This window comes from Nerophis lumbriciformis, linkage group LG07, assembly GCF_033978685.3.
Source record: "Nerophis lumbriciformis linkage group LG07, RoL_Nlum_v2.1, whole genome shotgun sequence".
NCBI classification, from domain to species: Eukaryota; Metazoa; Chordata; class Actinopteri; order Syngnathiformes; family Syngnathidae; genus Nerophis; species Nerophis lumbriciformis.
Genome location: NC_084554.2, coordinates 24,381,186 through 24,393,777, shown reverse-complemented (window position 1 = coordinate 24,393,777; position 12,592 = coordinate 24,381,186). Strand labels below are relative to the sequence as shown.

At 38.9% G+C, this 12,592-nt stretch overlaps 1 protein-coding gene across 1 annotated transcript; it reads left to right on the top strand.

Annotated features, from left to right (window-relative positions):
* Nucleotides 1-5,037: 5,037 nt before the first annotated feature.
* On the top strand, nucleotides 5,038-12,180 carry cbln2b (cerebellin 2b precursor). The gene is made up of 4 exons (XM_061965617.2): nucleotides 5,038-5,313; nucleotides 5,475-5,968; nucleotides 8,751-8,870; nucleotides 8,946-12,180. The coding sequence occupies exons 2-4, from the start codon at nucleotides 5,684-5,686 to the stop codon at nucleotides 9,141-9,143; spliced, it is 603 nt and encodes a 200-aa protein (XP_061821601.1). The 5' UTR covers nucleotides 5,038-5,313; nucleotides 5,475-5,683; the 3' UTR covers nucleotides 9,144-12,180.
* Nucleotides 12,181-12,592: the final 412 nt, after the last annotated feature.

Here is a 12,592-nt window from a genome sequence, read left to right as displayed (position 1 = left end):
TCATGTCTGGAACCGATTACAATGAGCATTTGACAGTAAATTGTAGCAATTATATTTTAATATTGTGACGCTCAACCACGTTAGTGTGAACGCATGAGTCACTAATTTCTCGTGTCACATCGACAGACACACCATTTGCATTTTTAAGAGCAAGCCAGTGATGTCATCAAGTTGTGTCGCTCACACGTCTCACATGACATGACACAATCACTCCGCGTGTCACTCAAAGGTTTCTTTCAGGGCAGCACGGCAATCTGGGCTAGTTGTAAACGTGAACACGCAATATGGAGTCTTTAATAGCTGCGCTCGGACAGATGGACGGGGAGGACAGATGGATAAGGATGGGCGTGGCGGCACTGAAGTGAAAGTGCATTTTGGAGTTGACAGAGCTTGGTTTTTATGCATGATGTTTTAATTGCATGTGTTCAACACACACAAGACAATATGTCCCCAACTACCGCAGGAGATTCCACGTCGGTGTGGACTCACTTTTTCTACACCGGGGAAAAATTTGTTTGTTGAGAAACACGCAAGTCGGGATGAGGCTGAGTCGTTTTCCACAGGAAAAAAAAAGCAGATGGCTCGCTTTAAGACCCGTCACATCACGGACCTCCCCGTTCCTGGAAGCCAGTAGGCACTGCTATCTGTCAGGGGAAATAAACATAACGCTGACTTCAGTCTGGCCAATCAGCTTTCCTAAAGGATGTGCGGCCTCTTTTAGGGCAATGGCAGCCCCTGGTATGTTGATGCCATGTAGGCCACATCCCTTTTGCTTGCATGTCCCCCCCGTACTTGACATTTGATGTTTTCCCCGTCGCTACGTGTCCTTCTTAAAGGCCCCGGGGTCGGTTGTGGCTCTCGGATACCTGATGTCACTCCTCCGCATGGTTTGGCAGGCGGCTCTGACAGTGCAATGTTTGTCAAATAGGGTTGGGAAAGGAGAAAAGGATCACTGTGATTATGGAATATTGTTTTTTCTTTCATGCCAAGCTTACGCAGGAGCATTGTGCGTGATGTTTACTTGCATCAAGATACCACTCCAAAGCTTTCAGTGCAGCGAGCAGGTCTTTTCCTTCAATCCATTTGCAAGCGTCAAAGAACCATTGATTTATGTCGTTCCAAACCGCATTTCTTTTCATTGAAATGACACATTAAGATGTGCTTTTTTTCCCCCCCTCCATTATTGCCTGAAAATGGCTCAGACGTTATGACATATTAGTGTTCATCTAGTAGGTGCCATTCTATTAATATGGAAGGAGTCCTTAAAAGAGACACTGTGCACTATACCTAAGCTGCCCATTGCCCATTCATTTCGATTGGGAAAATGTGAAATTCCAGGAAATGTGAGCATTTTCGTGAACATCAGTGAGGATGAACTGCAAATGTCTTGACTACAAACACTCACTGTTTTGCCGGATCACCATGACATCTGGTAAACACCTTCAGTGGACTGATAGGCTAAAAAATATGGCTGCCATCCACCCAAACACCTCAGATTCCCGATCAATCATTGACTCTTTGTCTACAAACTTTGTAAAGATTATACAACTTGGCCTGTATTACATGTATGCGAGCATGCATCTTGAGCACACATGTAAATAACATTTTAAAAAAAAGCATGTAAACAACACGTTTGAAAGCATTAATTGTCCTTACTTTTACACTGTCAGAATTAATTGAACAATACAGGGGTACTTAAACTTAAGACTGTTCTGAGATAAGAGCTTTTTCTCAGCTAATTTTTATGCTTCAGGTTGTAGCAGAAATTTGACTTATAAGCATCCCCGCCCTTAGTTGGTGTAGCAAATGTCACAGTGAACCCCGTAGGATCCGACCAAAACATTGTGTTTTACTCGCTATAGCATTAGCTTACAGCTAGAGATGGACATAACATTGTTTTTCCAAGCATAGGAAGAAAGGAAGTGGGTGCTTCAAAGAAAAAGAAAGAAATCACCAAAAACATGACATGACTTGGCAAAGCAGTTCAAGCGTAAAACTGCAACCCTGCACCATACTGAAGCAGCGCAGCGCAAGGCCGGACCAGACGGGCACGGACCCCCGCCTAAGAGGAAGCGAAAGCCACGCGACGCTACACACAAAAAAAAACAATTAAATTAAAAAATACATTTTTTACAAAAAATGAAAACCTCACACCCTCAGCGAGGTCTCTTCCCAGGAATGGCAGGCCACCAGACTGCGCCGGCCGAGGAGGTAATGAGGGGCACGCTGCACCCCTGAACCCCAACCCACCCGTGCATGAGATGTGGGAGTGTATAAGGCCCCACCAGAGTGTCCACTGTGTAGTTAAAAATAGGAGGTCAGCCATTATAGCCGAACTCCAGTCCCTATATATACAAACCCCGTTTCCATATGAGTTGAGAAATTGTGTTAAATTTAAATATAAACGGAATACAATGATAGGAAAATCATTTTCAACCCATATTCAGTTGAATATGCTACAAAGACAACATATTTGATGTTCAAACTGATACAATTTTTTTATTTTTTTTGCAAATAATCATTAACTTTAGAATTTGATGCCAGCAACACGTGACACATAAGTTGGGAAAAGTGGCAATAAATACTGATAAAGTTGAGGAATGCTCATCAAACACTTATTTGGAACATCCCACAGGTATGCAGGCTAATTGGGAAACGGTGGGTGCCATGATTGGGTATAAAAACAGCTTCCCAAAAAATGCTCAGTCTTTCACAAGAAAAGATGGGGCGAGGTACACCCCTTTGTCCACAACTGCGTGAGCAAATAGTCAAACAGTTTAAGAACAACGTTTCTCAAAGTGCAATTGCAAGAAATTTAGGGATTTCAACATCTACAGTCCATAATATCATCAAAAGTTTCAGATAATCTGGAGAAATCACTCCACGTAAGCGGCATGGCCGGAAACCAACATTGAATGACCGTGACCTTCGATCCCTCAGACGGCACTGTATCAAAAACCGACATCAATCTCTAAAGGATATCACCACATGGGCTCAGGAACACTTCAGAAAACCACTGTCACTAAATACAGTTTGTCGTTACATTTGTAAGTGCAAGTTAAAGCTCTACTATGCAAAGCGAAAGCCATTTATCAACAACATCCAGAAACACCGCCGGCTTCTCTGGGCCCGAGATCATCTAAGATGGACTCATGCAAAGTGGAAAAGTGTTCTGTGGTCTGACGAGTCCACATTTCAAATTGTTTTTGGAAATATTCGCCATCGTGTCATCCGGACCAAAGGGGAAGCGAACCATCCAGACTGTTATCAACACAAAGTTCAAAAGCCAGCATTTGTGATAGTATGGGGGTGCATTAGTGCCCAAGGCATGGGTAACTTACACATCTGTGAAGGCACTATTAATGCTGAAAGGTACATACAGGTTTTGGAACAACATATGCTGCCATCTAAGCACCGTCTTTTTCATGAAAATGCTGCTTATTTCAGCAAGACAATGCCAAGCCACATTCAGCACGTGTTACAACAGCGTGGCTTCGTAAAAAAAGAGTGCGGGTACTTTCCTGGTCCGCCTGCAGTCCAGACCTGTCTCCCACCAAAAATGTGTGGCACATTATGAAGCCTAAAATACGACAGCGGAGACCACGGACTGTTGAACGACTGAAGAAGCTCTACATAAAACAAGAATGGGAAATAATTCCACTTTCAAAGCTTCAACAATTAGTTTCCTCAGTTCCCAATCGTTTATTGAGTGTTGTTAAAAGAAAAGGTGATGTAACACAGTGGTGAACATGCCCTTTCCCAACTACTTTGGCACGTGTTGCAGCCAGGAAATTCTAAGTTATTTATTATTTGCAAAAAAAAAAAAAAAGTTTATGAGTTTGAACATCAAATATGTTGTCTTTATATTGCATTAAATTGAATATGGGTGGAAAAAGATTTGCAAATCATTGTATTCCGTTTATATTTACATCTAACACAATTTCCCAACTCATATGGAAACGGGGTTTGTATATATCATTTTTAAAAGACATGTTACATGTTAAAATTGTGTTTTTTGTGGATGTGGCGGGGAGCCCCAACTACATTGATTTTAACTTATTTATATGGGAGACATTGATTTGATATACAAGTGTTTTGAGTAAAGAGCTGGCCGTCACAGAACCAATTAAGCTCATAAACTGAGGCTCCACATGAGTAGTAAACTGTGGTTTTGTTGTACTGATGACAAGATATGGTAAATAGCCAACAAATGATCCTTAAATGCTTCATTGTCCATCCATTTTCTACCGCTTGTCCCATTCGGGGTTGCGGGGAGTGCTGGAGCCTATCTCAGCTGCATTCGGGCGGAAGGCGGGGTACACCCTGGATAAGTCGCCACCTCATCGCAGGGCCAACTCACATTCACACACTAGGGCCAATTTAGTGTTGCCAATCAACCTATCCCATGCAGGTGCATGTCTTTGGAGGTGGGAGGAAGACGTAGTACCCGAAGGGAACCCCCGCCGTCACGGGGAGAACATGCAAACTCCATGCTTCATTATGAGGTTTTTGATAGCAAATAGCAGTGCATTTACATCAATAAATATATATAGCTCGGTATAGCTCGGTTGGTAGAGCGGCCGTGCCAGCAACTTGAGGGTTGCAGCTTCGATCCCCACTTCTGCCATCCTAGTCACTGCCGTTGTGTCCTTGGGCAAGACACTTTACCCACCTGCTCCCAGTGCCACCCACACTGGTTTAAATGTAACTTAGATATTGGGTTTCACTATGTAAAGCGCTTTGAGTCACTAGAGAAAAGCGCTATATAAATATAATTCACTTCACTTCATGCTTCATTATGAGATTTTTGATAGCAAATAGCAGTGCATTTATATCAATAAATATACTGTTCAGCAAAACTGAGCATTTTAAAGAGTAAATGAGAAGAACTAGCACGTGAAGAGCTAAAAGCCACCACTGGGTGGCGCCAAAGCCTCTATTTGGCCGTGTTGTGTGTCAAATTGTTAACATTATACATGAGTGCCGCATGTGCGTCGGCAAGGCAAGGTTATGCAGCGCACACCAGCCTGCGTTGTGGATTAATCAGGAGCAGACATGAGAAAGCAGTAGCAGCATGTAGATGACACACACTGGGAGACAAGAAGTAAACTTGTGTGTAAAAAAACAAATCCACAAACTCTATCGGTCCAAGTGTGTGTTCTTAGTTGTGAGTAGCACAAACAATGGGCGTGGATTATCCATCGAAAGAGAGCCCAGAGACCTTGGCTTTTTTTTTTTTTTTTGAACCAGCATCTGAGCAGTGAGCTCAGTCGGTGATCGGCAGAGGAGAAACCAGCAGCATGGAGTGCGCAGGTAGGTCACACACTACATGTTTCAGCTCCAAAAAAGTAATTCTATAAGAATACGATCAAAGTTTACACATTTTTACGCACGGATTACGCACTTAAATGGAATAACTGGCCGGTGCAAAGTTGACTTATTTGTAATTAAACAATTGGTTTGACTTTTCTCAGGGTGTGCAACAACCTTTGTGTGAATCCTTCCACAAACACGCAAAAAAAAACTAACTAAGGCGCACAGGAAGGAGGGGAGCCGGGGAGTCAGAGGGTGTTTAAGAGTGAGAGAGAGGGAGGAGAGAAGGGGAGCCAAGTCTGGACCAGGTGATCGAGTGCTAACAAACCTCCAAGGGGGCTGCCGGGTTCGAACACAGGATAAAGCGACCATGGTGCCAGCGCGCTGCCCGGGACTGGTCCTCATCTTCCTCCTCCTCCTCCTGGGGTGCGCCGTGGTTGTGTGCCTCGGCCAGAACGACACGGAGCCCATCGTGCTGGAGGGGAAGTGTCTCGTCGTGTGTGACTCGAACCCTTCATCGGACGGAGGGGTCACGTCCTCCCTCGGCATCTCGGTGCGCTCCGCCGGGGCAAAGGTGGCTTTTTCGGCCGTACGTGGAACCAACCACGAGCCGTCGGAGATGAGCAACACCTCCATGACCATCTACTTCGACCAGGTGGGCGAGAAAAAATAGCATTTAAAAAAAATAATCGGTAGCAGTTTGTACGTTAAAGACCCCTTAATGCGTAATGTGCTATATGTCAAAGAGGATACAACTGTGCGTAAATGGTGCTTTGTATATGTGCAACCAAAATCAAGCGTTTTTACGCAGAAAACACGCACTCATTGTCTAACTTCTTTGCAGCGTTGCGATGTAATCTAAATAAACAGCAACTGGTGCGTAATGGTAATGGTAATAGGTGTGGGGTTTATTTTCAGGTTCAATTAACACACTTTTACGCAAAAAACTACATTTGGTGACTTAAACGTGTTTAAAATGAGGATTTTATTAAGTAGCTGTTAATATTTAGACACCCTAAACTGGTGCGTAATGGGTGTTGTTGTCCGATGCATGTGGGGGAGTGTAAATAAGGTAATGGGGGAGTGTAAATAACTTAATGTGGCCTTACATTGATTTCGTATCTGGCTGTGTTATTTTACAATCCAGGACACTTCTTTCCAAAAATAAAACATTTGACAAGTGTTTAAAAATTAACCTTCCATTAAGTAACTGTATTTATTTAGTATACCTTAAGCTGGTGGGAAATTGGTGTTTCTGTCCACTCCAACCATTTTAAGCACATATTTTAAGGGGGAGTGTAAATGACTTAAAGTGGCCTTACATTAATTTCTTATATGGGTATGTTTTATTCTCCAAACCAGAATATTTTTACTGAAAAAACTACATTTGACAAGTGTTGAAAAATGATAATTCCATTTAATATAACTGTCACTATTTGGTCACATTAAACTGTTAATGATGTGTGTAATGGGTGCTTTTTGTCCACCGCAACCATTTTAAGCAAAACGTTTAGGGACAAGTGTAAATAATTTAACATGGCCTTACAATAATGTATCTTTTCTTACCTGGGTCTGTTTTATTTAATTTTTTCAAATCCAGAACACTTTTACTCCAAAAAACAAACAAACCAAAAAACTACATTTAATAAGTGTTTAAAACGAATGACTGTATGAAATAACATTATTTAGCCACATTAAACTGTTAATGACGTATTGGGTGTTTTTGTGGACTGCAACCATTTTAAGCATAACATTTGAGGGGGAGTGTCAATATTTTAAAGTGGCCTTACAGTAAAAAAAAAAAAAATCAAATTTGGAACACTTTTACTGAAAAAACTGTGTTTAAAAGTGTTTAAAAATGATGATTCCATTAAGTATAACTTTCACTATTTAGCCACATTAAACTGTTACTGATGTGTCTAATGGGTGCTTTTTGTCCACTGCAACCATTTTAAGCATACAGTTTAGGTTTGAGTGCAAATGATTTAATGTGACCTTACATTAATTCATATTTTCTTATATGGGTCTGTTTTATTTTAGTTTTCAAATCCAGAACACTTTTTAATCAAAAAAACAAAAACATAAAAACTACATTTAACAAGTCTTTAAAGATAATGATTTCATTAGATAACATTATTTAGCCAACTTAAACTGTTAATGACATATTGGGTGTTTTTGTCCACTGCAACCATTTTAAGCATGACGTTTGAGGGGGAGTGTAAATCATTTAAGGTGGCCTTACATTTATTTTTGTTTTTTAATCCAGAACACTTACTGAAAAAACTTCATTTGATAAGTGTTTAAAAATATATATATTCCATTAAGTAACATCATTTAGCTATTTTAAGCTGTTAATGACAAGCGTAATGGATGTGTTTGTCCACCACAACCACTATAAGCATTACGTTTAAGAAGTGTAAATTATTTAATGTGGCTTTACATTTACTTTATTATCTTTTTAAATCCTGAACACTTGACAAGTACATTTGACAAGTGTTTAAAAATGATGATTGAATTATGTTACTGTCAGTATTTAGCCACATTAAGCTATTAATGATGTACCGAATAGGTGTTTTTGTCCACTGCAACCATGTTAAGCATAACTTTTAAAGGGGAGTGAAAATGATTTAAGTTGGCCTTGCATAATTTTTTTTTTCTAGGTGTTTGTTTTCAAATACAAAACACTTTTACTCACAAAACTATGTTTGACAAGTGTTTAAAAATGATTGCATTAAGTAACTGTCAGTATTTAGCTACCATAAGCTTTTAATGGCATGCTTAATGTGGTTTTGATTTGAGGTGGACTTATATACATGTTTTTATCTGGGTGTGTGTTTTTTTTATTTCAAATCCAGAACACTTTTACTCAAAAAGTACATTATACAAGTAAAACTTGTTTCAAACGGATACTCATATCAAGTAATTATCAGTAGTTTCTCACCTTAGCTGTTAATGATGAGTGTCATGGGTGTTATTGTCCACTGCAGCCATTTTAAGCATAGTCTAAGGGAGAGTGTAAACAATTTAGAGTGGCCTCATATTCATTTTTTATTTAAAAAAAAAATCCAGACCATTTTACGCAAACGCCATTTCACAAGTTAAAAATAAATGCTTCCAACTGCTAGTATTTTGCCACCATAAGCTGTTAATGACGTGCATAATGGGTGTTTTTGCCCAATGCACTCATTTTAAGCATTAAGTTTAAGGGGGCGTGTACTGTAAATGATTTAACGTAGCCCTGTATTCATTTGTTATCTTAACTTCAAAAACAGCCACCTTAAAAAGATTACACTTTTTTAAATTGTAGTTTGTTTGTTTTTTCAAGAGAATTTTGCATATTTTCTGTTGTTTATTAGATGCTTCTGCTGATTGGAACAAAACCAAAATATCCAAAATGTATTATAATAAAAATGAGAATAAAACTCTTGCATTTGCAGGTTTTAGTGAACATAGGCAACCATTTCGACCTGAAGGCGAGTGTTTTCCAGGCTCCAAGGAGGGGAATTTATAGCTTCAGCTTCCACGTAGTGAAGGTCTACAACAGACAAACCATTCAGGTGAGCCTTTCTCATTTCTGCAGCTTCACGGATTAAAAAATAGACAAAAACAGCAACCCGATTCATGTTTTTTAGGTAAACCTGATGCAGAATGATTATCCAGTGATATCAGCCTTTGCTGGGGACCAGGACGTCACGAGGGAGGCGGCCAGTAACGGAGTACTGCTGATGGTGGAGCGGGAGGACCGTGTTTACCTAAAGCTGGAGCGAGGCACCCTCATGGGCGGATGGAAATACTCCACCTTCTCAGGCTTTCTGGTCTTTCCTCTATAATTCAACCCAGGATGCAGAGACTCTGCTTGGATCAACAACAACATGCAATTTGTTTTCATCTCTAAGAACAGCCAAGGAAGCCGATGAATATCCTGATTTCCCTTCTTCTCTCCCTCCTCTTTCTCACATTCGTCTACTATTTAGTCTAATATGAACCTTGGAGATTTAAATATATTCATCAACTTTTTGGCAGATGGAACGTCGTGGTGGTGTGTTTGGGATTTTTTTTTTCTGGCTTGGGAAACTTTGCCAAAAAGGGACACACAAAAAGGAGGAGAGGACATAAAGTGGAAGGTGATGTGTTTTGCTCTATTTTAAGTTTTGTATAGCCTTAAAGATAACATGGTTTCCGTCCAAGTGAAGTTTATGGAATTATCGGACAACCGCAGAGAAAGAAGTGCTTTTTTTTGCACGAATGGAATTTTCTTTTGTTGATGTTTTTGTGCTGTCAATGGTTTTAAGTTTGGATGCTGAAAAAAAGCCAACATTCAGGCCAGAAAAAGAAGAGTTATTTATAACAAGAAGAAGACGCCACAGGAGAGCCCTTTATTGACAAAAAAAGAAAAAAACTATAATTTATTAAGTACATATTCACATTAGTGTGTGTTCTACATTGCGGAATCAGCATATAGCTTTTGATTGATTTTAATGTTCAGTGACGTTGCTCACTAAATGTACAATGTGGAAACAATAGAAGAATCCCAATATATGTCCCGCTTAATAAAATATATTGTATTGTATAGACAAAGAGCATACTTCTTTATTGAAATGAGCCTAAAGTGTGGCAGGGTCATGCAATGGCAAATGAGGCATGTGGTCGCTGTCCATGGTGCTGAAACGACTTCGTTTTAATAGAAAACAGTGATGAAACAGTGAACGTAGGCTTTTGTGGCCCCAAACAAGATTTCATTGTTGGCCCCATTTCGGTCTTCGATGACTGACTGCAGCCGAGTGAGTATTGTAATATAGTCGTCCCTCGCGTTTTGAAGTTTGCGGCTTGTAAAGATGACTATGTGAAGTGAAGTGAATTAATGTTATGTAATACCACCCACTATGTGGGTGGTATTACATGTCTGGATGGCTCTCCTGATGTTAAAACACATATTAAGAAAGCCACAAACCGTTTTTTATGCTCTAGTTATAAAAATATTACATTTTGAATTTTTACTTCGCGGAAATTCATTTACTACGACGAGGCCCTGAGCCAATCAACAGCGAGAAACGAGAGTTTACTCTATTACTTTTGGTGACCCAAAGTAGATTTGGCTATGGTAGTATGTGCATACAAGACACAACCAAGAAAAATGCAATTCAAGTATGTTGATAATTATATATTAGGAAATAATGTGTTGTTAATACTTAAAAAAATATGTAAAAAAAATATAATAATGATAATCATGTATAAACAATAAACAAAACAACTACATTGATTAAATCCAATATGTTTAATAGTCATGTGTTAATATTCCAGATAATGACCAAAGTTTATATGAAACTTGAAGAAGAAAGTAACAAAAATAGGTAGATAGGTCTGGGGGTGGGGTGGGGGAAGTATCCGATATCACCTTTCACAGTGAAGCCTTCAGCATTGATAAGAAAAGTAAAATAAACCCAATAAATAGGCAAAAACTATGACGAATCAAATGTTGTCTAGACTTTGTATCATTGGAGAAAATGTTCAGCTACAATATAAACTTAAATAGAACGGTCGTCTTAAAAATATGGCGGTAAATCTGTCACAATGACGGAGTTCGAAATAATGTAGTAATTAGCAATTATCTGTATGGGCTTTTGAATGAAAGCGGCCGGGACGCTCCTTTTCCAAAGAACATGCTGACTCAGCTGTGGTAAAAGTTTAGCAGAAACAAAATAGAAGCACCTGCACAACACGACAACCATGTTGATCAGATACTGAAATGATAAGTCGCCATAATCATGTGGCTCTCCCTAGTCGTTGTAGCCCTAAACAGTTGCATTGAGTGTTTATGCCAGGGGTTGGCCCTGTTTTATAAGATTATAAATTGGTATGGCAGCTATAGTGTCGCTCTAAAAATAGAAATAGCTAAAATAGAAACTTTTAGTTTCATACAATGATAAATATTCAGACACGTGGATAAATGGGTCATAATATAATCAAAAACACACGTGTGTGTATTTCCTGGCAATATTCAAGAACAGTTTGCCAAGATCATCTAAAAAAAAAAAAGTTAACATATTATAAGGTGTTTGGGTTCTTGTTTTGGGGGGGACTCTAGGTGAAATTCCCTGCTAGGATGAGATGTGTTTCAGACTTTAAGGCAGTCAATGCAGAGGGAGGGAACACAAATAGAGTTATGTTGTTGGTCTCCTAATCGCTTCTTAACATGAGCCCTTTGGGTTGAAAAGGACACTTTTATTCTTATTTACTGCTGATTGTATTAGTCATAGACCTTTTTAGTGTCGTAATTACACGTAAATCAAGGGTTTAGTCAGGGAATAAACACTTGAGACTCACCTCATTCCAGACTGAATGTGGTATATTATGATATTTTTGTAATATATTTTTTGTTGTTGTAAAACAATGCCTGGCATGATTACACCTGGGGGTGGCAGTGTCATGCTTTTAAGTTGGTACCGAGGCTTTAAGACACAAAAGACACAGAAAAACTAAATACTTTTTTAGTGGAAAACAAGAACCCAAACCTGAACCCAACTTTGGTGACCTGAGGGCAGCCTTTGTACAATCTGACACATTAAGAGCCCTTTTGTGGAGAAGAGATGGCACATATTGCCAACTCTCCATCATATTTTCCCCCCAATTAACAGATTTCTACACGTTGACTTTCTACAATTGTACAGTGAGAAATTGAAACTGAAGTAACAGTTAATAAAGTAAATAACTAAAATAAGAATAAAAAAATTAAATAAATATAAAAAAACGTGAAAAATAAAGGACTGCAAGTAACAGGAGTGAGTTTTTAGCACATACATTTGATTAAATATATATATATATATATATATATATATATATATATATATATATATATATATATATATATAATTTTTATACGTTTACAGGTAATTGTATTGTACATTTTATTTCCTGGGGAGGCAAATGGTACAGATCGGGTGGAATGACCCATATATGTCGTCCTTTGGCCGAGGAACAGCTTGGAAGCTTTCAAAAAGGATATATTTGTCGCCATTTTGTTTTCATCATCAGTTTTCTTTTTCCGTTGCCTTATAAAAATCATACAAAACAGTGCAAGTGAGAACAAAAGACGTGCTGATGCCAGACATATAAAGCCAGCAAATCAGAGTTGACTAAACTGGCCTTTTAAAGTGTTAATTTTTCCCATATTGAGAATGAAACTGAAACTGAATCATACAGGATAGATCATAAATATATTTTGCATCCATATGTGCATTTTAAAAGTACAGAAAGGGTTGAAAAGCATAAAGATGTATCT